At 39.1% G+C, this 26,253-nt stretch overlaps 1 protein-coding gene across 4 annotated transcripts in view; it reads left to right on the top strand.

The window, feature by feature from the left end:
- Window positions 1-2,822: 2,822 nt before the first annotated feature.
- LOC117596706 (putative leucine-rich repeat-containing protein DDB_G0290503) overlaps window positions 2,823-26,253 on the top strand; it is a 33,975-nt gene continuing 10,544 nt past the window's right edge. The window contains exons 1-6 of one of the 4 annotated variants that reach the window (XM_053230298.1): window positions 2,833-3,760; window positions 4,343-4,377; window positions 5,385-5,445; window positions 6,839-12,418; window positions 13,072-13,143; window positions 13,763-16,598. In XM_053230298.1, the coding sequence (XP_053086273.1) occupies window positions 3,685-3,760; window positions 4,343-4,377; window positions 5,385-5,445; window positions 6,839-12,418; window positions 13,072-13,143; window positions 13,763-15,027 (7,089 nt within the window). In that variant the 5' untranslated portion in view covers window positions 2,833-3,684 and the 3' untranslated portion in view covers window positions 15,028-16,598. Of the gene's footprint in view, window positions 3,761-4,342; window positions 4,378-5,384; window positions 5,446-6,838; window positions 12,419-12,695; window positions 12,861-13,071; window positions 13,144-13,762; window positions 16,599-26,253 lie in introns of those variants that run through there. The other 3 variants (XM_053230299.1, XM_053230296.1, XM_053230297.1) reach the window with 3 other exon arrangements.

The following is a 26,253-nucleotide window of genomic DNA, read 5'->3' as shown; positions in this document are numbered from 1 at the left end:
CCCTCAAGTGAGGACGCTAGAGTGGATAAATCGGTCGCTTCCTGCCAGTCATCCGTTTCAGGTCACCGAATTAAAATCTCTAGCAGATGCCAGTCCCGAGGGGTTGGCGTCCTTAGGCCATCTGACACCCCTGCCACCCCCGGTGCTTCAGGGTTCAGTGGGCTCCAACGAGCGGAATTCCCGACTGCTGCACGGCAACGGTATGGCACGGGAAAGCTCGTTCCCTCAAGTGAGGGCGCTAGAGCAGTCAGGTCAGTCGTTCCCTGCCAGTCATCCGCTTCAGGGCACCGGAGTGTTCCTCTAGAGGCCAGTCTTGAGAGGTTGATTCCCTTAGTAGACTTTCTGGCAGTGTGGAAACTTCTGCCAAATGTCTCACAATGGGTTCTGCAGACTGTAGAAGGAGGTTATAGAATCCAGTTTGGTTCTCGTCCGCCTCGCTTCAACGGGGTCGTTCCCACACTAGTGGGCCCCGAGCAGGCTCTGGTATTGGAACAGGAAGTAGACACTCTCTTGAGGAAGGAGGCCATAGAACGTGTTCCTCCTCCGGGTTCTACAGCCGCTACTTGATCGTTCCGAAGAAGGATGGGGGATTGCGTCCGATCATGGGTCTGCGTCTACTGAACCGCGCTATCAAACGGTTTTGGTTCAAGATGCTGACTGTCAAACAGATCGTGTCTCAGATCAGGTCTGAGGACTGGTTTGTTACGATAGATCTCAAGGACGCATACTTCCACGTATCCATCCTTCCTCAACACAGGAAGTTCCTGAGGTTTGCTTTCGGGGGAGAAGCATACCAGTATTGAGTTCTTCCATTCGGCCTGTCACTCTCACCTCGCACTTTCACCAAGTGTGTGGATGCTGCCCTGTCTCCTGCTCGTATCGAAGCGATTCTCACAGCCGTGAGGGGAGTGAGAGAAGGTATGGCGGCCTCCAAGGCCTTGTCAGTAGGCGTGGCCCTTTGGGACATTTGTGCTGCGGCAGGCTGGTCCTCTCCGCACACATTTGTCCGTTTCTACAATTTGGACCTGACATCTACCCCAGGGTCCCGACTTCTCTTGCCTTGATGTGCTCGCCAGATACACACAGACAGGGACTGGCTCGTATGGTGCAGTGGGTATACTCGTTCCCAATGCGTTTCGACGCAGCTCGAGTTCCTGAAGGGAAACATCTCTAGGTTATGTATGTAACCATGGTTCCCCGAAGGGAACGAGACGCTGAGTCTCTCTGCCATATTCCATGCATCCCTGCGGGAGCTCGTTTCAGCAGAAGCTAAAGTGCGTTTGCCGGATGCATTTTATGCTTCCTGGTTGCTCACATCACCCTGCTCGTGACGTCTCACTTCTCCATTGGACTGATTTCACACGTGCTTCAGAATGCGGTCTCGCCAGGGGCGTTCCGAAAGCGTTTCAACGCAGCATTTTGTTCCCTTCGGGGAACCATGGTTACATACGTAACCTAGAGACGATATTTCGGTTCCTTAAGGGTAACTTGCGCTATATTAGCACAATGCTACATTATACAGATTTACTGTGTGTGATGACTGATTGTTGTCTAGTTTTCCTCTTTTTTATTGAGACACACATCAGCTGTGTTTTAACCAGAGTAACAGTTACTTTCCACATTTTCACATGGAACAATTCACATTTGTAATCATGCATGAAATCTTCACACTGTATTATTTATTTTCACAGAGGGGAGTATTAGGTGAGTATAAACCCCTTTTCTGTGATAGTAATGTGTTGATGCTGCATGAATAATTTATTTATTGTGCAAATGAAATAGATTAGACTGTGCTGTGTGTTCAGAGTGCAGTAGCACATAGATATATGAGCATAGTGTAGTGAACACAACAGACTGTGATCGCTGGCAGAACATTCATCATGCTGTTGTCTAGTTTGTCATTAGTGTTATACAGACACAGAAATCTGACCTACACACTGATACTGAGAACAGACTAGATCACTGCCAAATGTAGCACTGAGAACCAAAACAACACACAAAGCTAGCTAATATTGGGCAGCTAGTTTGTTCTGTAGCCTGTGTGCTGTGTTTGAATGAGCGCAGTCAGAAAGATAACAGTTACACTGCGACATCGGAGATCAGACTGCTGCAGAATCAGACACAGCCACAGTGTGGGCTAACCGGCTAACGCTAGGTAAAAGACAAGCTCTTGTTGAAAGGGAGAGATTTTGCTCTTTTACCTCGTACTCAGTAACTGTGACAGTCACATTGATGAGCAAATCAACTCCAATATTTTAAACACAATGAAAATACACCATGTATAACAATTAAACATAAACATTAGTGAAAGACTGTAGAGTTCTGAGACAAAGAAGAAAAATCCACCAGCATGACCTCAGAGGCTTTATCCAATAGATAGATAAACACACCGATAAGCTTGAAGAGCAAAGGAGTAGATTACAGTTTGCTAAAAGTAGATGATGGACAGATGAGACAAAGACTAAGCTGTAGCAGAGTAATGAAAAGAGGAAAGTGTGAAGTAAAAAGAAAACTGCTCATGATCCAAATCAAAGCAGCACTTCTGTGAAACATGGAGACATGGACATTTATGGAAGACAGTAGAACATGTCTTTATTTTTCCCTGATACAGATAGAAATGGGATTAAAATATGCTGATGCTCAGCATTTTCACTTCATATGGAGTGTTTTATTCAACAGTTGATCACAGATATGTGTTACTGCACTTAGAAAAAACACTCCATGAAGTATCTAATTGTTTAAATATAAACTATTTATAATGATTAAGTATCTGTTGTTATATTTTATAAAAATTATTAAAATTGTAGCTGAACATCTTTGTACTGAAAGCACAGAGTGAAGATTGTTTAGCAGCTATTCTGACTGTAAATCATAAGCTTTTCTCTTTGTATTTTATCGAACATTACATTTCTCTCTGTTGTTTTACAAAGGACCTTCAGCATTGGTAAGTAAATAACTCGACTTCACACTAATGGTAAAGGCTGATATTTCATAAATTTATCACATTTATTACATTGAGGTATCAAATAGAAACATAAAAAGCATTTTCAGATCATGTTTACGTGAAAGACTCTGATCAGTAAGTGAGATTCCACTTCCATCAGTCAGCTTCTTTCCCACAATGCTCCTGTGTGTAACCCCACTACACTGCAATAATGTAGGCAGAGACGTTTACCATGTCGAGTAAAAGACACAACAAACATGCAGCATATAACACACACCACTGCCAGACTCCATCAGAATCTCTCTCATCTTATACAGTCCATTTTCTCCTGCACTAATAAGGAGCTACACCTCAGTATGAGGAGGAGATCTAAATGCACTGATGAGTTATTAATGTTCTCCACATACAAGCTTCTATAATTACACATGCTAATAGCAGCACTAGTTTATATGTGTATGGAAGTGATGGAATAAAAACACATAAATGAATATTTAATTTGTTTCTGGCTGCATGACTTTTCCCTCCACAGTTGTGTTTCTGTACCTGATAAATCTCTCCAATGTGAGCAGATGATTATCAGCACAGTGGAACAGAATGTTGTGTAGATTTACTGTATGTGATGGTTAATTATAAAGCCTTAACTAGATTATCTTTGTTTATGAAGAGACACATAAACTGTGTTATGGTCAGAGTAACAGTTCTTTTCTACATTTTACAATTCATCATTAAACTCTGGAATCATGCACAAAACATTTATACTTTATTATTCCCAGCTACAGAAGCTTTCTGGAGTTCCTCAGAGGACAGAAGAGCCAGGTGAGAAGGAATTTAATAATAATTAAATTTTTGTAATTTATTTAGAATTTTATTCTGTGTTATTTGTTTGTGTTACTTGTTCACAGTAAAGTACCACTGAGCATCATGAGCATAGTGTAGTGAACACAACAGACTGTGATCGCTGGCAGAACATTCATCATGCTGTTGTCTAGTTTGTCATTAGCATTATACAGACACAGAAATCTGACTTACACACTGATACTGAGAGCTAAACAGCTGAACGTTTTTGTTTGAATTCACCGTTTTGTGATTTCATAGCAATAAGTCCTTCTGAAAGTGATTGAGACTGGCTAACATTACTGTAGTGTATAGAACTACAGAGAGAGAGATGTGAGTTAGAGAGTTCACACTGGATAATGGTGCATGAAAGAGATTATAACAGAATGGAAGTCAGTGATCTGGTGAATGTGTTTCTTACAGCATTAATACTGAAAGAACCTGAAGAGATTTTTTTTTCAGATCAGCAGAAAGTACAAAGTACATAAAATACAGAGAAAATTACTGAAAATAACAATGCATTTTTAATAATCTCAACAATCTTACTTTGCATTTTTTTTTCAGATCGTCCTCTAAAGAAGGCTGTCTGGGTTCATCAGGTGAGTAAACTGTTATATGATATTATAAGTTCATGAATCTCTTACTGATGTTTAAATTATATTACAACTAGGTTATAACTGTTACCACGGTGACAGCCCCCAGTGACAGTAAAAACTTGTTTATTGTGGGGTAAAAAAAAAAAAAAAAATCACATTTCATTTTTCTAGAAGCACAGCTGTTGTATTGTTTGTTAGCAATTTACTATTATTGGTGTCCTTATTATGGCTATTATTATTGCTATGAGTGTAAAAACTGTGTAGAAATTTTAACAAAATAAAAGAGAAAGTATATAAATATTAAAAAAAATATATTATGACCTTCACCACCGTTGAAGTCCATCTGCAAACTTTGTCCTAAATTCCATTTAAAGTGGCATAGAAAAGGTTTAACACACATTCAAATTAAATTGAGGATTTGTGACACCCTATGACAGTAACAAAATTAATTTACATAAAAACTTTTTTTTTTGTGTGTGTGTCACAAAATTAATGGCACCCCAAAAGAAAATTTAAACAAAACAGTCACCCTTTGGGAAAAAATACATGAAGAGCTCTCAGTGTCTGGGAATTCTGGTGTTTGCTTTGACCATGGCTGAATGACGGTCATGATCATATATAAGTCAGCTAATGAACTTAAAAAATAACATTAAGCACCATTACTTTCCTGTGATATTGTGTGACGTCTTCACAGCAGAAAAGAACCCAACCATCTTGATTCTCCTGTAGAGGGGAGGATTTTTTTTATCACTCCTGTAACGTTCAGTTTACTGTTTAGTGATTGTGTTCTTCAGCTGGCTGCATTAAAACTCAATGTGTTACTGAATACAATATCAGTTTAAATCAGCCTTAATCAGCTCAGTGTGTTAGTAATATCAACTCTCAGTGACTCACACTAACACACACACAGTGTTCTGAACAGAGAAACACTTCCTGTTCATTTAACACTTTATTTACATACAGTATGGGTCATGTATAAAACCTTCACACTGTTTTATTCACTTCCACAGAAAGACAGAGAATGGACAGACGATGAGCGACTGAAAATGGAGAAATCAGCTCTAAGAATTGGTGAGTATGGAAGGAGCTACAAAAGTAAACGCACCTGTTCATTTTGTTGCCCACCGAAGTGCTCAATAACGAGATCTCCAGTAAGCATGTAGTCTGAAATTCACAACTTGTTACATTCCCTATTAAACACATTATGTAAACATTATAGAGAAAGTGCACATAAAGTGTTAGTTTATGGAAGGGTAAAAACTCAGTGACAGATGTGCACACAGTTTAATTTATGAATTTACTTGTTATTTATTTTTATATCTGTAACAACGAATTACTCTAAATCACACATGTCAAACTCAAGGCCCAGGGGCCAAACACACACCACTGCCTCGTGTGTGGCCTTCAGTGTGATTCACTGATTGATGCCAAATCCTGAAATGCATCACCCAGTGTACAGACCTATAAATACAGTATGTTGGGAAAAAGAAAACTTGATGGGACGCAAAGACAAGAGAGACAGGAGACTAAGGATATGTAGGTTCCTCGCAGAAATAATTCTGTGTGAGTTCTTCTTCATCTCTTAATGTTATATATTTTTGATATTTGGAAAACGCATACATGTTGTTGTTGTTTCTCTTGTGGCTGCTCCTGTTAGGAGTTGCCACTGTGGATCATTGGTCCATGTATTTGATTTGGCACAGTTTTTATGCCAGATGCCCTTCCTAATGCAGCTCTCCCCAATTTTGTCTGGGCTTGGGACTGGCACTGAGAGCACACTGTTGCACACAGCCCCAGTAGCTGAGGTTGGTTCCGTGGCCGGGAATCGAACTCAGGCCACAGCGCTCTCACCGCTATGTCCTCCAGGGACCCCGAAAACACATATATGTTTAAAGTTATTTTAATCAATATAATAATTGTTATCACCTAATATTTCAAACAGTTAAGTGGTTTATGTATTCTTTTACCAAGAAACATCTCATCCTACTTTCAAAGCCTAAGGTATTGGTGTTAATTAACAGAAATATTAATATATTTAAAAATAAATAGTCTTAGTTCACAGAATTTGAGTTTGACACCCTCCTCTAAAGCATATTTTATACAGTCATAAAAAAACACTGGAAACTACAGAGCTTTGCAGGTGACTACAATCCACAGATAAGAGAAATGTCTTTATTTTTATGTGTTTTAAATGTTTAGCCATTTTTAAACTGAACTACAGTTAGATCTATAAAATGTTATAATATTATAATGAATAAGAGTTTAGAGTACATCACTAGTTTTACTGTATTAAAATAGTGAATGCTTCATGTTATTAAGTGCACTACTCACTTTAGTTTTTATGTTAAAGTAATTATAAATAGTAATTATGTCTTTAATCACAACAAGTGGTAGTTCTGTAGCTGATCACTGGTTATGAACATATTAATAATTCAGCTCACTCTCCTGCCCAAATTTTTTAAAGAACTGGATGGAGCATCAAAATCACTGAGAAATAAAGACCAACAGCTAGAGGATTGCAAAAGACAGATAGACAATAAAGATACAAAGCTGAGAAACAGAGAGAAAATCATTGAGGAGAAAGACACACTACTCAAAGATACAAATATAAAACAAGAGAAGATGACTAAAGAGCTACAGGAGAGAGAAAGAGCTCTACATGAGAGAGATCAACAACTGAAACTGAAAGACACACAGATACAGGAGGCACAAATACGAGTGGAGGAAATGAAGAAAAGACTTGTGGAGAAGGATAAAGAATTAAATGAGAAAAATGAACAGCTGACGGTTCTAAAAGAATGTTTAGAAATTAATGAGAAAACTCTTTCTGAGAGAGATACAGTGTTAATGGAAACAAATGAAAAACTTCAAAATGCCACTGAACAGATTAAGGAGAAAATCTCACAACTGGAAAATATGAACAAACTGCTGAATGAGAAAGAAACACAGCTGAAGAACACAGATAAAGAGCTGGAAACCAGTAAAAATAAACTGGAGACACTGGGACAGGAGCTGCAGAAGAAGAAGACACAAGTACAGGAGATGATGATCGTACTGGAGCAACAGAAAACTGAGTTAACAGAAAAAAACAAACAGCTTGAAGAGAAAGAGAGTCTTCTAACTGAGAGAAAGACACAGCTAATGGAAAGAGACAAACAGCTTGAGGAGAAAGACAGACTTCTGACAAAAAATACCCAAACACTTCAGATGAAGGAAAAGACACTGGAAGAGAAGGACACACTGCTCAGAGAGGTAAAAGAAGAATTGGGAAAAACAAGCAGGACGTTAGAAGAGAATCAGACACAGATGAAAGACAAAGAGAGACAACTTGAGAACATGCGGAAAGAACTGGCAACCAGTAAAAGCAACCTAATAGAAAGAGACAAACAGCTTCAAGACAAAGACAGACATCTGGTTGAAAATGCACAAACACTGCAGATGAAAGACGCAGCACTGGAAGAGAAAGAGACAGTGCTGAAACAGATAAAAACTGAATTGGACGAAACAGTTAAGGAATTAGAAGACAGTCAGCGACACATGGAGGAGAAAAACACACAACTGGAGAATATGAACAAACTGCTGAATGAGAAAGAAACACAGCTGAAGAACACAGATAAAGAGCTGGAAACCAGTAAAAATAAACTGGAGACACTGGGACAGGAGCTGCAGAAGAAGAAGACACAAGTACAGGAGATGATGATTGTTCTGGAGCAAAAGAAAACTGAGATAGCAGAAAAAAGCAAACAGCTTGCAGAGAAAGAGAGTCTTCTAACTGAGAGAAAGACGCAGCTAATGGAAAGAGATAAACAGCTTGAGGAGAAAGACAGACTTCTGATGGAAAATACACAAACACTTCAGATGAAAGAAAAGACACTGGAAGAGAAGGACACACAATTAAAAGAGGTGAAGAGTGAATTGGAAAAAACAAGTACAAATTTAAAAGACAATGAGAGACAGCTGAAACAGAAAGAGAGACAACTGGACAATGTGGTCAAAGTGCTGGAAACCAGTAAAAATAACCTGGAGACAGTGGGACAGGAGCTGCAGGACAAGAAGAGACAACTACAGGAGATGATGATCGTACTGGAGCAACAGAAAACTGAGTTAACAGAAAAAAACAAACAGCTTGAAGAGAAAGAGAGTCTTCTAACTGAGAGAAAGACACAGCTAATGGAAAGAGACAAACAGCTTGAGGAGAAAGACAGACTTCTGACAAAAAATACCCAAACACTTCAGATGAAGGAAAAGACACTGGAAGAGAAGGACACACTGCTCAGAGAGGTAAAAGAAGAATTGGGAAAAACAAACAGGACGTTAGAAGAGAATCAGACACAGATGAAAGACAAAGAGAGACAACTTGAGAACATGCGGAAAGAACTGGCAACCAGTAAAAGCAACCTAATAGAAAGAGACAAACAGCTTCAAGACAAAGACAGACATCTGGTTGAAAATGCACAAACACTGCAGATGAAAGACGCAGCACTGGAAGAGAAAGAGACAGTGCTGAAACAGATAAAAACTGAATTGGACGAAACAGTTAAGGAATTAGAAGACAGTCAGCGACACATGGAGGAGAAAAACACACAACTGGAGAATATGAACAAACTGCTGAATGAGAAAGAAACACAGCTGAAGAACACAGATAAAGAGCTGGAAACCAGTAAAAATAAACTGGAGACACTGGGACAGGAGCTGCAGAAGAAGAAGACACAAGTACAGGAGATGATGATTGTTCTGGAGCAAAAGAAAACTGAGATAGCAGAAAAAAGCAAACAGCTTGAAGAGAAAGAGAGTCTTCTAACTGAGAGAAAGACGCAGCTAATGGAAAGAGATAAACAGCTTGAGGAGAAAGACAGACTTCTGATGGAAAATACACAAACACATCAGATGAAAGACAAGACACTGGAAGAGAAGGACACACAATTAAAAGAGGTGAAGAGTGAATTGGAAAAAACAAGTACAAATTTAAAAGACAATGAGAGACAGCTGAAACAGAAAGAGAGACAACTGGACAATGTGGTCAAAGTGCTGGAAACCAGTAAAAATAACCTGGAGACAGTGGGACAGGAGCTGCAGGACAAGAAGAGACAACTACAGGAGATGATGATCGTACTGGAGCAACAGAAAACTGAGTTAACAGAAAAAAACAAACAGCTTGAAGAGAAAGAGAGTCTTCTAACTGAGAGAAAGACACAGCTAATGGAAAGAGACAAACAGCTTGAGGAGAAAGACAGCCTTCTGACGGAAAATACCCAAACACTTCAGAAGAAGGAAAAGACACTGGAAGAGAAGGACACACTGCTCAGAGAGGTAAAAGAAGAATTGGGAAAAACAAACAGGACGTTAGAAGAGAATCAGACACAGATGAAAGACAAAGAGAGACATCTTGAGAACATGCGGAAAGACCTGGCAACCAGTAAAAGCAACCTAATAGAAAGAGACAAACAGCTTCAGGACAAAGACAGACATCTGGTTGAAAATGCACAAACACTGCAGATGAAAGACGCAGCACTGGAAGAGAAAGAGACAGTGCTGAAACAGATAAAAACTGAATTGGACGAAACAGTTAAGGAATTAGAAGACAGTCAGCGACACATGGAGGAGAAAAACACACAACTGGAGAATATGAACAAACTGCTGAATGAGAAAGAAACACAGCTGAAGAACACAGATAAAGAGCTGGAAACCAGTAAAAATAAACTGGAGACACTGGGACAGGAGCTGCAGAAGAAGAAGACACAAGTACAGGAGATGATGATTGTTCTGGAGCAAAAGAAAACTGAGATAGCAGAAAAAAGCAAACAGCTTGAAGAGAAAGAGAGTCTTCTAACTGAGAGAAAGACGCAGCTAATGGAAAGAGATAAACAGCTTGAGGAGAAAGACAGACTTCTGATGGAAAATACACAAACACATCAGATGAAAGACAAGACACTGGAAGAGAAGGACACACAATTAAAAGAGGTGAAGAGTGAATTGGAAAAAACAAGTACAAATTTAAAAGACAATGAGAGACAGCTGAAACAGAAAGAGAGACAACTGGACAATGTGGTCAAAGTGCTGGAAACCAGTAAAAATAACCTGGAGACAGTGGGACAGGAGCTGCAGGACAAGAAGAGACAACTACAGGAGATGATGATCGTACTGGAGCAACAGAAAACTGAGTTAACAGAAAAAAACAAACAGCTTGAAGAGAAAGAGAGTCTTCTAACTGAGAGAAAGACACAGCTAATGGAAAGAGACAAACAGCTTGAGGAGAAAGACAGCCTTCTGACGGAAAATACCCAAACACTTCAGAAGAAGGAAAAGACACTGGAAGAGAAGGACACACTGCTCAGAGAGGTAAAAGAAGAATTGGGAAAAACAAACAGGACGTTAGAAGAGAATCAGACACAGATGAAAGACAAAGAGAGACATCTTGAGAACATGCGGAAAGACCTGGCAACCAGTAAAAGCAACCTAATAGAAAGAGACAAACAGCTTCAGGACAAAGACAGACATCTGGTTGAAAATGCACAAACACTGCAGATGAAAGACGCAGCACTGGAAGAGAAAGAGACAGTGCTGAAACAGATAAAAACTGAATTGGACGAAACAGTTAAGGAATTAGAAGACAGTCAGCGACACATGGAGGAGAAAAACACACAACTGGAGAATATGAACAAACTGCTGAATGAGAAAGAAACACAGCTGAAGAACACAGATAAAGAGCTGGAAACCAGTAAAAATAAACTGGAGACACTGGGACAGGAGCTGCAGAAGAAGAAGACACAAGTACAGGAGATGATGATTGTTCTGGAGCAAAAGAAAACTGAGATAGCAGAAAAAAGCAAACAGCTTGAAGAGAAAGAGAGTCTTCTAACTGAGAGAAAGACGCAGCTAATGGAAAGAGATACACAGCTTGAGGAGAAAGACAGACTTCTGATGGAAAATACACAAACACATCAGATGAAAGACAAGACACTGGAAGAGAAGGACACACAATTAAAAGAGGTGAAGAGTGAATTGGAAAAAACAAGTACAAATTTAAAAGACAATGAGAGACAGCTGAAACAGAAAGAGAGACAACTGGACAATGTGGTCAAAGTGCTGGAAACCAGTAAAAATAACCTGGAGACAGTGGGACAGGAGCTGCAGGACAAGAAGAGACAACTACAGGAGATGATGATCGTACTGGAGCAACAGAAAACTGAGTTAACAGAAAAAAACAAACAGCTTGAAGAGAAAGAGAGTCTTCTAACTGAGAGAAAGACACAGCTAATGGAAAGAGATAAACAGCTTGAGGAGAAAGACAGCCTTCTGACGGAAAATACCCAAACACTTCAGAAGAAGGAAAAGACACTGGAAGAGAAGGACACAGTGCTTAGAGAGGTAAAAGAAGAATTGGGAAAAACAAACAGGACGTTAGAAGAGAATCAGACACAGATGAAAGACAAAGAGAAACAACTTGAGAACATGCGGAAAGACCTGGCAACCAGTAAAAACAAACTAATAGAAAGAGAAAAACAGCTTCAGGAAAAAGACAGACATCTGGTTGAAAATGCACAAACACTGCAGATGAAAGACGCAGCACTGGAAGAGAAAGAGACAGTGCTGAAACAGATAAAAACTGAATTGGACGAAACAGTTAAGGAATTAGAAGACAGTCAGCGACACATGGAGGAGAAAAACACACAACTGGAGAATATGAACAAACTGCTGAATGAGAAAGAAACACAGCTGAAGAACACAGATAAAGAGCTGGAAACCAGTAAAAATAAACTGGAGACACTGGGACAGGAGCTGCAGAAGAAGAAGACACAAGTACAGGAGATGATGATTGTTCTGGAGCAAAAGAAAACTGAGATAGCAGAAAAAAGCAAACAGCTTGCAGAGAAAGAGAGTCTTCTAACTGAGAGAAAGACGCAGCTAATGGAAAGAGACAAACAGCTTCAGGAGAAAGACAGACTTCTAGAGAAGAAAACAAAGCAGCTGCAGGAACAGACAGATCCAGAATCATCAGCCCCCATCAGGAGAAGAAACAGCAAGGAAGACTTACCTCCAACAAGTGAGTAATTTATTAAATTAAGTAAGTAAAAGATGCTTCTCAGAAGGTCAGTACTTCCAAATGGTAAATATACACTTAATAAATCATATGTAAGTGTGTCAAATGTACTGTAATGATACTTAATGGTGCAACTTTTCAGATATTGAAAGGAAATGTAATATAAACAGTTGAAGTGGTTAGTTATAGTGTATAAAACATATCTTAAATGAAATCATCTGTGAAACTCTGCCTTCTGAAGAATGTCTTTCTCATACTGACTGGTTGTGACGTTTCCTAGTGAGTGGAGAGACTCAGGACTCAATAGCACCAATCAGGAGAAGAAACAGTATGGATCGAACTCGTCCAGCATGTAATTGATTAATGATTCATGTTGTATATTTAGTGTGTAACTCAACATTAGTTTTGGGTAAAAGAGATGACTATAAAGAGAGGCAGCAGGCAGATTTAGACACTTACATTTATAATTTCTTTACAGTGTAAATATAACAATTATAAAGCTGAAATAACACAGGAACAGTGACAAATAATGAAAAAATATCTAATATCAGGTAAAAATGAAAAATCTGCTGATATGTATGGATCCTGAGCGGTCTGTGTAACTATAACTTCTGAAAAATGTCTTTCTCATTCTGACTGGTTCTGATGTTTCCTAGTGAGTGGAGAGACTCAGGACTCAGCAGCATCGATCAGGAGAAGAAACAGTATGGAGGGATATCGTCCAACATGTAAGTGATTAATGATTCTTGTTGTATGTTTAGTGTGTAACTCAGCATTAGTTTTGGGTAAAAGAGACCACTAAAATGAAAAATCTGCTGATATCTATGGATCCTGAGCAGTGCAACAGAAAAGCATTTGCCCTATTATGAATTTTCCACTGTTGTTGGGGAAGGATGGATGGCATTACTCTCTCCTCTGTCAATCACAGTGCACTAGCCCATTATGGGCATTATATCCTTCATGTGTCTCAGAGGAAGCACATGCCAGCCTTCACCTGCCATGATTATTAGCTGTTTGTGTTTGATTGTGTGAGAGGAGAGAGCTTACTAGTGGGTGGGAATTACAAATGACCAAACTGCGAGAAACTGGGGAAAAATAATTGTTCTTCATCTGTGAATATAGATACACAAATACTTTATTTCCAGCTCAACACACATTTAACTGTTAAAAACAACAATTTACCTTAAGCATTGGGGAATTTGAATATGTGTTACACAAAGGATGTAGGCTATCCAGATTTCATCATTAATAAATGATCGATCCACCACTGTACTCCAGAGAACAGCATAATCACCATAATGCAGTAAGTGATTCTGTATTAAACGATTCATTCTTGTTCATTTTCAGTGAGTGGAGAATCATCTCCAGTGTCGGTTCCTGTAGCAGAAATGAGGCTGGTGCTGCTGGGGAGGTCGGGGTCTGGGAAGAGTGCAGCAGGAAACACCATCCTTGGCAGAGAGCAGAGGAACCTGACTGCTGCATCTACAGCTACGTCTACATCCACCCAGCAGAGTGAGAGCACACAGGGGGAGGTGGCTGGGAGGAAGGTGTCTGTGGTGGACACTCCTGACTGGTTCTCTCCTGGACTCTCTCAGGAGAATCTGAGACAGGACGTGGGACTCTGTGTCCATCTGTCTGCTCCAGGACCCCATGCCTTCCTCTTGGTCATACCTGTAAAGCAGCCTACAGGAGAGGAGAGAGGGATGCTGGAGAAAATGGAGGAGATTTTTGGAGAGAGATTTTGGAGAAACACCATGATCATATTCAGTGTTACTGATGAACTTCAGAAGAAGAACATTGAAGAGTTTATCCAATCAGGAGACCAGGAGGTCCAGAGACTTGTAGAGAAATGTGAGAACAGGTTTCACTGTCTCAACATTAAGGAGAGTGGAGATGGTTCTCAGGTCTCAGAATTGCTGGAGAAGCTAGAGAAGATGGTGGAAGGAAGCAGAGAGAAATTCTACAGCAGTGAGATCTACCTGGAGACAGAATCTCAGATTAGAGCAATGGAGACAAAGATCCTGAAGGAAAGAGAAGAGAAAAGGATGAGAAAGGAGATGGAAATGAAGGAAAAAATAGAAAAGGATGTGCAGGATTCACTGAGAAAGATAGAGGGAGTGATCCAGGAGCATGAAGGAGACATCAGACAACTTAATGACCGAACAACTGAACTGGAAAGAAAGATGAAAGAAGAGAGAGATGAAGAGAAAAAGAGAGAACTTGAGAGGGAGCTGCAACGAGAGGTAGAGCGAAGGACAGAAATGGAAGAAAAGGTGAAGAAACTAAAAGAAAAGAGAGAGAGGGAGAGGAGTGAGATGGAGGAGAGGCACCAACAGGAGATGGAGGAGATCAGGGAGGTGTATGAAGGAGAGGTCAGGATGGAGGCAGAGAGAAACCTCATGAAGATCATCCTGCCTGAACTCCAGAGAAACATTTTGGCCTCAAAATCAAAGATGCAGGAAGAGTTCAGCAGACAGACGGAAGAGAAGGACAGAGAGCTGGAGACTCTTAAACAGAAGCTTTCAGAGCTCACAGAGATTCTCAGACTGAGGGAAGAAGTCTACCAGACAACAGTGATGAGCTTAACGTATCAGAACCAGCAGCAGGTTTAAGCTGAGTTTACACTGCACGAACGACTTTGGGCTTGATTTTGCTGTTTCAGGCAAAAATCACACAGAATTCTTTTATTGTTACTTTAGATGAGCGGTCTTATATTTCATAACATGACATGCTCACCAGTGGATGATTTTGTGCAACTGTAAGCAAAGACAGTTGATGACAAATTTCTGGAATTGTGAGAAATTTTCTATTGAAATGTCAGAGTATGAGCACTGCTAGGATTTTTATCTAAAACTCACCAACAGGAGGATGGCATAGGATTATACCAAACTCACAGAACAGTTACAGATACAGTAGTAGCGGTGGTGAAAAACTGTTATAAGGAAACTGGTTCTGTAATACCACAACTTTTTAAAAAACAAACCTTCCAGCAAAATAAAAAGTGTTTTTAGCTGATAAGCTTTTATGTAAAGAGCCTTTTATTTAAACTAATATTCATGAAAGAAGACAGTTAAAAAAAAACAGTTTGCTTACGCTTTGAGGTAAAGATGCTTCTTTAAGTTTTCCACCTCGGGGAAAGTCTTCAGTACAGACTGTTTCTTGGTTATGTGACAAACTGCATTATTTTCTTATCATTAGCATCAAGAGAAGGAAAAGAGAGAGAGAGAGAGAGAGAGAGAGAGAGGGACAGAGAGAGACTGATGAAGGATCACTTATTTATAGCTGCTATAATCTAAGTGATAACAGGAAATAAGTTGTTTCTCAGAAGTTCCACAGCATTAAATGTGCAAATAAATGGAAAAATGAAGATGTGTCATTCTTTAATGAATTAAAAACCTTTAATCATTGAGAAATTGCTGTGGTATGAGAGGAATAAAACACTTCAAGATGTGTTGTCATAAGAAAATATTCAACTTCCAGGTGGGAACAGTAACCCGATTAATTATTTTTCTATAACAGCACACTCCCAAGTGTTTTATTCCATAATGGTGCTAGTTAGGGGAGTCTATAACGATATAAACACAGGAACTGAAACTGGGTAGTGACACACTTCCTGTGTTTAATAATGTTATAGTGTCACTGTAAAGATCCCTTATGTGGGGAAATGAGGAGACGGGAGGCAGGCTGGATTTGAGCCCATGAAGCGGCTTTTATTTTACCTTCACTTTGGTCCTGACTCGCTTTCCAGCAGTGCACTTTTAATCTCATGCACATGAATGAACACACACACACACATACACACTGAGCTCTCTTCTCTCCAGCTCTCTCTCTCTCTGTGCTCTTTTTTCCCCTCTTTATCCTCACCACCGCTCACTGCAACCCAGAGCATTCATTAATGGAATTCTCCGCAGGTGTGCATTCCTTACCACTCACCTTCTCCGACTCTGCCCCATTTACAAACCGGCGCTCGAGCACGCCCCTGCTTCCACATGAGCTAAGTTTTCCTGGTGTCTGGTCCTGCTTTTTAATTCATACCTCATTTCTGTAATAGAAACAGAACAGCTGAATGAAGAACACATTTCTACATACTCTATGTATATGTATGTATAATCCAGCTGAATGTATTTTTTATTTAAGGTGTATGGATTGTTTTTATGTGTATAATTGTAATAAATGCCTCCACCAGAAAGATCAACAATAGACTTGTTTATTTTCCTTTCTCATTATGGAAGGCAGATTGGATCTTTATTTCTGCACATCAGTGGATGAGTAACAGCAGAACAGATCCATGCAGTAGGCGTGGTCACGGAAATACTCTTATTACTGTACAGCTCATCCTCTCTCTCTTATTGCTGCTCCACACTTCAACTCTCTATTAGGATCCATCACCTGCTCTAACACACCACACAGAGAGTTAATTACACACATCATGTTCAGTTCAGAACCAGAAAACATCTGCTGTTTTGCCATTTATGTCTAATAATAAATTCAGTTATGATCAGGTATACACTGTAACTAAAAGAGGAAGAATATGTTTAACATGAACAAACAATCTACTAGAATTAAATCCTGACAGAGTGACTGAGGAAAGATGGGACAGTAAAATGTTAGAGTAGGTTTTAATGTGTTAAAATGTTCACTTTGGAAATGTGATTCTGTCTCTCAGTGTAGATGGGAGGATGAAATGCTCTGTGTTCTGGACAAGAGGTGAGTTGAATCCATTTAAACTCAGAGCCACACCAGCTCCAACTCTGCTGATTGCAGCTGTACATTTCACTGGAGTCTCAGACTGACCTGCAGCAGTGATACACACAGACACACAGGGGCTCTGGATGATGAGGAAGGATCAATCCTGGACCCCACACTACACTAACACACTAACACTCTACAAACACACACTAGCACTGCACTAACACATTAATACTGCACTAACACACACCAACACTGCACTGCATCAGGACCAACCCAACCTCACAACAATCAGAATCAACCAAATTATGACTCTCCCAAAACTAATCTATAGTAAAATGCAGTGTTATCTGGCCTTAAATGAACAGTACAGTGTGGCAGGTTACCTGAACACAGTGACTGACACAAAATCACGCTGAGAAAGTACAGACAAAGTACACCTTACAGAGCAGAGATTGTACACGCAGTACAACAGCAACACACTGCAGTCAGAGCTGCACTTCTTAACTGAGTGTGAGAAATACAACAATTTACAGCAAATTTACTTCAGAACGTTTCAGAAAGTTCATCTTTAATTCTACACTCTCACCAACACTGAGAAACTGCTCATCCTGTTAGAACAACAGAAGAAGAGCAGTTCACAGTATGAACAAACACACACACACACACACACACACACAGAGAGAGAGAGAGAGAGAGAAAGAGAGAACACTAATGCACACTGTAGTTCTGTAATAAGTGTATTTATTCTTGCTCAATATTTTTCTTTCCTCTTTTTTCTTTTCTCTTTCAGTGCTTTGGCAATACTGTAACCACTGTAATGCCAATAAAGCTCATATTTCTCTGTAAATTTTTAATACTCTACATAGAGTATCAAAACATATGCAGAAAAAAAGAGATGTAGTCTAATGTAACTGGTATAAATTTTTAGCATTGTCATTTTTACTCTTCACTCTTTACTCTGGAGCTGTTCAGCTTATAAAAATCAGAGCTGTACTGGAGTGTATGTGACTTTTGCTGCTTAATTCAATCCCAGTCTCTGGAACACTAATGCTGAACATAAATGCTGAATTTATAAATGTGGTACCACAGTCTAGTGTCCCAAACATAGAATATGGACTTGGGACTAAGGAGAAATTCAAGATGTTAGCTTTACTTAACAGTGGGAATATAGGATGCATATTATTATTATTATTATTATTATTATTATTATTATTATTATTATTATTATTATTATTGGTAGTAGTAGGAGAGATAAATGGACATGATTTTAAACTAAGAAGGCTAAACACGGGGGGCGGGGTTTTCAGAGCAGAAGGGGCGGAGCTTCTCTCAGGTGTCGCAGGTGAAAGCGAAAGAAATTTTCGACTCGGAAGCCATTAGACTTGCAGGTGTAACAAACTAAAACTGGAGAGAAATATATTTGTAGATACGCAAAAAGTTTAAACAGGGTGTTAAACGCTTACTGTAATGAGGTAAATATGAATATGAGCCGCTCTGAAATGTGGACACACTTCAGCTAAAGCAGCAGATATGTTTATATGAGGAACAGAAAAGGTAAGAGGAGTTAGCATCATGCTAAAGTACATGTTAGTCACCAACGACTCGATAAGCTGTTAAACTAATCCTCCAGAATACACTGTGGAATTGTGCTTTCTAACCATGTATTTGTGTGAGTTCAGTTGTTTAAAAGGATGACTCTCTCTTTCTGTGTGTGTTTAGGATTTTATTAGTTTGAATCTACAGAAAGAGATAAAGATGGCGACTGCAAGCAGTAAGTTACATTTCTAAAGATACATTTATCTGTATTATTTATTGCAGAGTAAACTAATTGTGTGTGTGTGTGTGTGTGTGTGTGTTTCCTACACAGATGAGTTTAAACTCGTTGGTCCCAGTGATATAGAGTGGTATAATCCCTCTGCTGTCACTCTCTCATGTCGTCTGTCTCCTGAAATCAGTGCTGTTAACATGGAGATCCGGTGGTTTAAGGGGACAGACTGTGTTTGTGTCTATAAGAACAGACAGGTGACAGAGGGGAGAGGTTACGAGGGCAGAGTGAGTCTGTTAACTCAGGAGCTGGAGAGAGGAAACGTCTCCTTACAGCTGAGAGACTGTGAATTGTCAGATGAAGGACATTACCTGTGTCAGGTCACTGCTGGAGACAGAACAGAGGAGATTACAGTATACATGGGTAAGTGTTCCTGAACTCCACACTGCATAAACTCCACATCATCATCTGTGCTTCTCATCTCAGTACATGAAACACACACTCAGTATTCAGTATGAGGTTCAGTATACAGGCTGCTAATGTGGAGTGAAGTTCATTTTAGTTGAATAAACAGTAACTGTGTTTTTCACTCTGCTCCACACCTGCACAAGGGCCTAAAAGCTGCAGCTTGTACAAATATGAATTAAATAGTGATTTAAAATGTATTTTTTATTTATTTACGAATCAGAGCTTGGCTCAATGTCAGTTGAAACTGAAACAATCAGAGACATTTTTACATCAGAGAGGAAATTAAATTACACACTAAATGTGGCCTTTAGATTGTTACAGTCAGGGGCGTCACTAGACCCTTTTTACTTTTTTTTTAAAATAGGCTTTTCTATTCATTGAACGTTATCATTTACATCCTATGAATGATTTAAAGTGGTAGCTCAGTGGTTAAGATGTTAGACTTCTGATTGGAAGACCACCACCAAGCTGCCACTCCTGGGCCCTTGAGCAAGGCCCTCAACTGCTCAGTTGTATAAATTAAATAATTGTAAGTTGCTCTGGATAAGGGCGTCTGCCAAATGCTGTAAAATGTAAAAAAAAATTAAAACATGTAGGCTGATTGTAACTCCAGCTGAAGCGAAAATATCCTGTGCATCCTCTTCAATCATACGCCCCGCCCCCTCGCTGTGCTCCTCCTCCCTTCACTTTTCCCTGTGGAAACCTCCACTTTCAGTCAGACGATAATTCATAATCGACATTGTAGCTGAGGAGAGCTAACCGCCAGGCTAACGCTTATCACTGTGTTAATGAGTGCTATGTGACTTTGTATTTAGTTGAATGAGGACATCCCAGTGTTGTACCGAAATCTGACTCCGCGGACAAATCATACACCCCTTCGTGTGCATCACGCAGTTGCCACGCGGTGCAGTGAGTTTGAACGCTCCTCTCTTTACCATAGAGTGGTATTTTGGAGTGCTCCAGCCCTCCAGCACAGTGCTAAATATAAATGTTAAATATAAGTCTAAGATTATATTTAGAGGCCTGTCCTACCCAAAAAACTCTTCTAGGTGTTACACCGTGGTATTGTTAACATTATTCACACACAAAAAAAAGTTCTCGCTCACTAGGAGCTGTCACTTTCAGAAGCTCTGTATAGCTTTATATGACGCTCTGTATAGCTTTATATGACGCTCTGTATAGCTTTATATGAAGCTCTGTATAGCTTTATCTCCATTGAGTGATGTTGCTTTCCTGAGCGATGTGTAGCCGTGTAGCAGGTTAGTTCAATAAAGATGAAAATGATGAAAAATGTATTTCGGTTTCTGTTAACACTGGAACACGCTGTCAGAGTGGAGATCGGACTCATCCGAGAGCTGAAGAACGGAACTGCAGTTATTTGAGGAATGCACGGTGCAACGCTAAAACAAAATCATTTTTACCCCTAATAAAAACGCTAAACAAAGTTATGGCTGTGTACTGTACATGTTATCTTTAATCACAGGAATTAGAAAAACCCTGCTTTCCTTTTTCTCAGTCGAAATCTGGCTTTTGCTGTAGTTTTGTATGAAATGAAATAACTGAATAAAAATCTTATGAGGCAGAGGCTAATTTCATTGGTTAGATGTTTCCTCATAATTTACCCTCTTAAGCCTACATAGCCTATAGGAAACATTATGTCTGAAAAGACATTATATTTAAATTAATAGGCTTTTTGTTGTGTTCATATTAAGCCTATTGATTCCTCAAATGTGTGTTTTTATCTGCTGTAGCAACATGTGTGTGTGTGTGAGCTACTGACATTAATGATGAGGGTATTATACGTTGTGTGTGTGTGTGTGTGTGTGTGTGTGTGTTGTGAACTGAAGTGAATTAGGCCACGTGTAGTCTCACGAAACTGTCAGAAGAACAACCTCTTGAGTGACAGTCTTGAGTTTTCTTTTCAAACTCTTGCCCACTCTGGTTTACCCAGGCCCACCACTGTTCAATAGGTTGGTGGGTTGCCAGATTTACACCATACTGTGCTAGTTTTGGAACAAAGTTGCCGGTAAAATGAGCAAGTCCATGACTACAACCGGTATCTCCTAATATTAGTCTCCACTATGAATCTACAGATGTAGAGAAGTAGAGAATACGTACACAGCACATTAGCAGTAGCTTAGCTGGCTACCTGACTAGCTAGTGCTACAGCTAACTGTGATGAGTGATGTATATTTACCTCCTCAAAACAGTGAACTGTAAAGTCAGTGTTATAGATTTAACATGTGAATATGTCTGTATGTTGACTGAGCTAAAGCAAATACTTGTGTATACAGTATAACTCATTTAAAGGTAAGAAATGCTACTTTGTTAACGTCTGATGCTGTGAGCAGCCATGTTGATTTACGTTACTCCTTGGACTCAGTAGTTGAGAAGACCACCCCAATTTAACAAGTAGGAATTTTAAGTTAAGGGGCTTTTTCTTTGACCTTTTTTGTTGAACGCATTAAACACTGCTGGTGGCTCCGTCGCTTGTGTCACGGTAAATGGAGAATATTTTAAGTTTATTAATGTGAAATAAAATCCATCAGTGTACATTTGACTTAGCTAACATTATACACATATATTTCTTGGGATGCCATGAACAATTTAAGAGTTTCAAGTGAAAGAGAAAGAGAAAAAAAGGACAAAGACTTTGACCCAAAAAGATCAAACTGACCCTGAACAAAGTGTCAAATCTAACACTTTACAAATTATGTTAATGGTGAAGATAATTTGATGATGATTAAATACGCAGTTTTGGTGTTTGGCCGTTACTCTCCTGCTCAACACTGAGCAGCATCAAGAGTGAAAATGTCACCATGTGAACATCAGACAATTGATTTGTAAAAGAGTTGTATCAAAATGTTCTGTTATGGGTTTTTCACTGTTTACTCCACATTACTGCAGATTACAGTTTGCTAAAAAGTAGATGATGGACAGATGACACACAGACTAAGCTGTAGCAGAGTGATGAAAAGAGGAAAGTGTGAAGTGAAAAGCAAAGTGCTCATGATCCAAATCAAAGCAGCACTTCTGTGAAACATGGAGACATGGACATTTATGGAAGACAGTAGAACTTGTCTTTATTTTTCCCTGATACAGATAGAAATGGGATTAAAATATGCTGATGCTCAGCATTTTCACTTCATATGGAGTGTTTTATTCAACAGTTGATCACAGATATGTGTTACTGCACTGAGAAAAAACACTCCATGAAGTATTTCATTGTTTAAATATCAACTATTTATAATGATTCACTATCTGTTGTTATATTTTATACAAATTATTAAAATTGTAGCTGAACATCTTTGTACTGAAAGCACAGAGTGCAGATTGTTTAGCAGCTATTCTGACTGTAAATCATAAGTTTTTCTCTTTGTATTTTATCTAACATTACATTTCTCTCTTGTTTTACACGCCACCTCCACCATGGGTAAGTAAATAACTCGACTTCACACTAATGGTAAAGGCTGATATTTTATAAACTCATCACATATATTACATTTTAATCCAGGGATCAAATAGAAAGATAAAAAGCATTTTCAGATCATGTTTACGTGAAGGACTCTGATCAGTAAGTGAGATTCCACTTCCATCAGTCAGCTTCTTTCCCACAATGCACCTGTGCGTAACCCCACTGCACTGCAATAATGTAGGCAGAGACGTTTCCCATGTCGAGTGAAAGACACAACAAACATGCAGCATATAACACACACCACTGCCAGACTCCAGGAGAGAGGGATTTGGGAGCGAAAGAGAGAAAAACATAACGAGATCACGCATCTTCCCAAGTCTACTGCGACGTATCATATGCTGTCGTAACCAATATATAGACGAGGCAGTAGCAAAGCACATCATTCTGTTATCTGTTCCATTTTTTACACTGAGAAATGTCTGTGTTTTTAATTAAAGGAAGTGGAATCTGATATTCTGTTTATTCCTTTATGTACTACAATAGCACATAGATTTATTACAAAATATTTAACTATATATTTAAAATACACAGGGGGAAATGCACATATACTGACATACTGTATATTGGTAAATACATGCATGTATCAGAAAATAGTATTTTCCAATAAATCATAAGATATTTCTGTTCCTTAAGGGGAACTAGCGCTATATTAGCACAATGCTACATTATACAGATTTACTGTGTGTGATGACTGATTGTTGTCTAGTTTTGCTCTTTTTTATTAAGACGCACATCAGCTGTGTTTTAACCAGAGTAACAGTTACTTTCCACATTTTCACATGGAACAATTCCCATTTGTAATCATGCATAAAATCTTCACACTGTATTATTTATTTTCACAGTGGGCAGTATTAGGTGAGTATAAACCCCTTTTCTGTGATAGTGATGTGTTGATGCTGCATGAATAATATATTTCTTGTGCAGATGAAATAGATTAGACTGTGCTGTGTGTTCAGAGTGCAATAGCACATAGATATATGAGCATCATGAGCATAGTGTAGTGAACACAACAGACTGTGATCGCTGGCAGAACATTCATCATGCTGTTGTCTAGTTTGTCATTAGTGTTATACACACACAGAAATCTGACCTACACACTGATACTGAGAGCTAAAAAGCTGAAGGTTTTTGTTTGAATGTGATTTCATAGCAATAAGTCCTTCTGAAAGTGATTGAGACTGGCTAACATTACTGTAGTGTATAGAACTACAGAGAGAGATGTGAGTTAGAGAGTTCACACTGGATAATGGTGCATGAAAGAGATTATAACAGAATGGAAGTCAGTGATCTGGTGAATGTGTTTCTTACAGCATTAATACTGAAAGAACCTGAAGAGATTATTTTTGAGATCAGCAGAAAGAGGAGAGAAACAAGCCAGTACAGGATAAAAACACACTTCATGAGAACAGCTACAGAATGTTTCTAGCTAATACTATAGAATAAAATACAGAGAAAATTACTGAAAATAACAATGCATTTTTAATAATCTCAACAATCTGACTTTTCTTTGTTGTCTCTGTTCTCGTCTATATGGAGATGTCTGGGTTCGTCGGGTGAGTAAACTTTTATAAACTCATAAGTTCATGAATCTCTTACTGATGGTCTCTTATTGAAGAGTCGTAAATTATGTAATAAATAAGCCTGTGCCTGGTGACGGTGACTGAGTTACCATGGTAACAGAGCCACGTGACATTTGAAAGCTTGTTTACCTCAGGTTAAAATAAACTAAAAGTTGTTTGTAATCCCACATTTAGTGGTGATTGTAGAAACACAGGTGTTGAGCTGCGCTGGTTGAAAGTGTTTAGGGGGCGGGGCTCTGTGTGGGCAGATATCATTTAAAAAATAAAAACAATTGTGCAGAGAAACTCGCGCTCGCTTCCTTTCACCTCGCGAGTCAAGTTATTTAAAGTAAAAGAGCCATGGACTAAAGGAAATATTGTGTAATGTTTATTTTATCTCTATTCTAACAACTAATTTAAAATTAAAATGTGTCTTTCTGTCAGAATTGTTACCGTCACATTTAATAACAATTTATTATTACTATTATTATTATTATTATTATTATTATTATTATTATTAATGCTCTGAGTGTAAAAAAATAAAATGTCAAACTTTGTATTAAATTACTTTGTAAGTGGCACTGAAAAGGTTTAAAACGTATTAAATTTAACTTTGGGGTATGTGCAAACACCCTATTTGGAAAAAATAACAAAATAAATTTTCATAAGGACATTTTCTTTGCAAACATGTGAAAATATTAATGACACTACAAAAGAGACTTTTATTTTAATTTTTATTTTTTTGGTGAAAATAAATGAATACATAAACTGCTCTCAGTGTCCAGGAACTCTGCTGTTTCTTTTGTCCATGACTGACAGATGGTCATGAACATGTAAAAGTCATGCAGTGAACATAAAAAACAGAAACACTTCCTGTTTAACTCTTTATTTACATACAGTATGGAGTCCTGTATAAAACCTTCACACTGTTTTATTCACTTCCACAGAGTGACAGAAAATGGACAGAAGATGAGAGACTGAAAATGGAGAAATCTGCTCTACTGACTGGTGAGTTTGGAAGGAGCTACAAAAGTAAATGCACCTGTTCATTTGTTGCACAGTGATTATTCAAACATTATAGAGAAAGCACACACAAAGGGTTAGTTTATGGAGGGGTAAAAACTCAGTGACAGATGTGCACAATTTCAGTATTAATTTTCACTATACACACTTAACTCTGAATACAGCCCACAGTTTAATTTATGAATTTACTTATTATTTATTTTTATATCTGTAACAATGAATTACTCTAAATCACGTGTCAAACTCAAGGCCCAGGGGCCAAACACACACCACTGCCTCATGTGTGGCCTTCAGTGTGATTCACTGATTGATGCCAAATCCTGAAATGCATCACCCAGTGTACAGACCTATAAATACAGTATGTTGGGAAAAAGAAAACTTGATGGGACGCAAAGACAAGAGAGACAGGAGACTAAGGATATGTAGGTTCCTTACAGAAATAATCCTGTGTGAGTTCCCCTTCAGGAACTCGAGCTGCGTCACGAAACGCTATGGGAACGCCCCCGCGTGACCGCGCTCTGAATCACGTGTCTAATCCGTCCAATGGATGGGCGAGATGTCACGGGCGGGGTGACGTAGCGACCCGGAAGCATAAAAGCCCGAGCGGCGAGCCCCGCGTTAGCTTCCTGTTTTCAGCAAGCGCTCTGTGTTTATTGTCTGTCTATTTTTGTCTTTTGGTGTTTTATCGTTGGCATGCCTACAGCCAAGGATAAGACGAAGGGCGAGAGTGGGCAGCGCTTCAGGCCGTGTGTTCCTCCCTGTCCGCGATTTATTACGGGCGGGGATACACACAGTCTGTGCGTTGCCTGTTTGGGAGCGGAGCATGTTCAGTCGGCTCTCGAGGGAGCCGGCTGCG

Source organism: Pangasianodon hypophthalmus, chromosome 27, assembly GCF_027358585.1.
Source record: "Pangasianodon hypophthalmus isolate fPanHyp1 chromosome 27, fPanHyp1.pri, whole genome shotgun sequence".
Lineage (NCBI taxonomy): Eukaryota > Metazoa > Chordata > Actinopteri > Siluriformes > Pangasiidae > Pangasianodon > Pangasianodon hypophthalmus.
The sequence above is the reverse complement of the archived record's forward strand: the minus strand, read 5'-3'. Positions and strand labels throughout refer to the sequence as shown.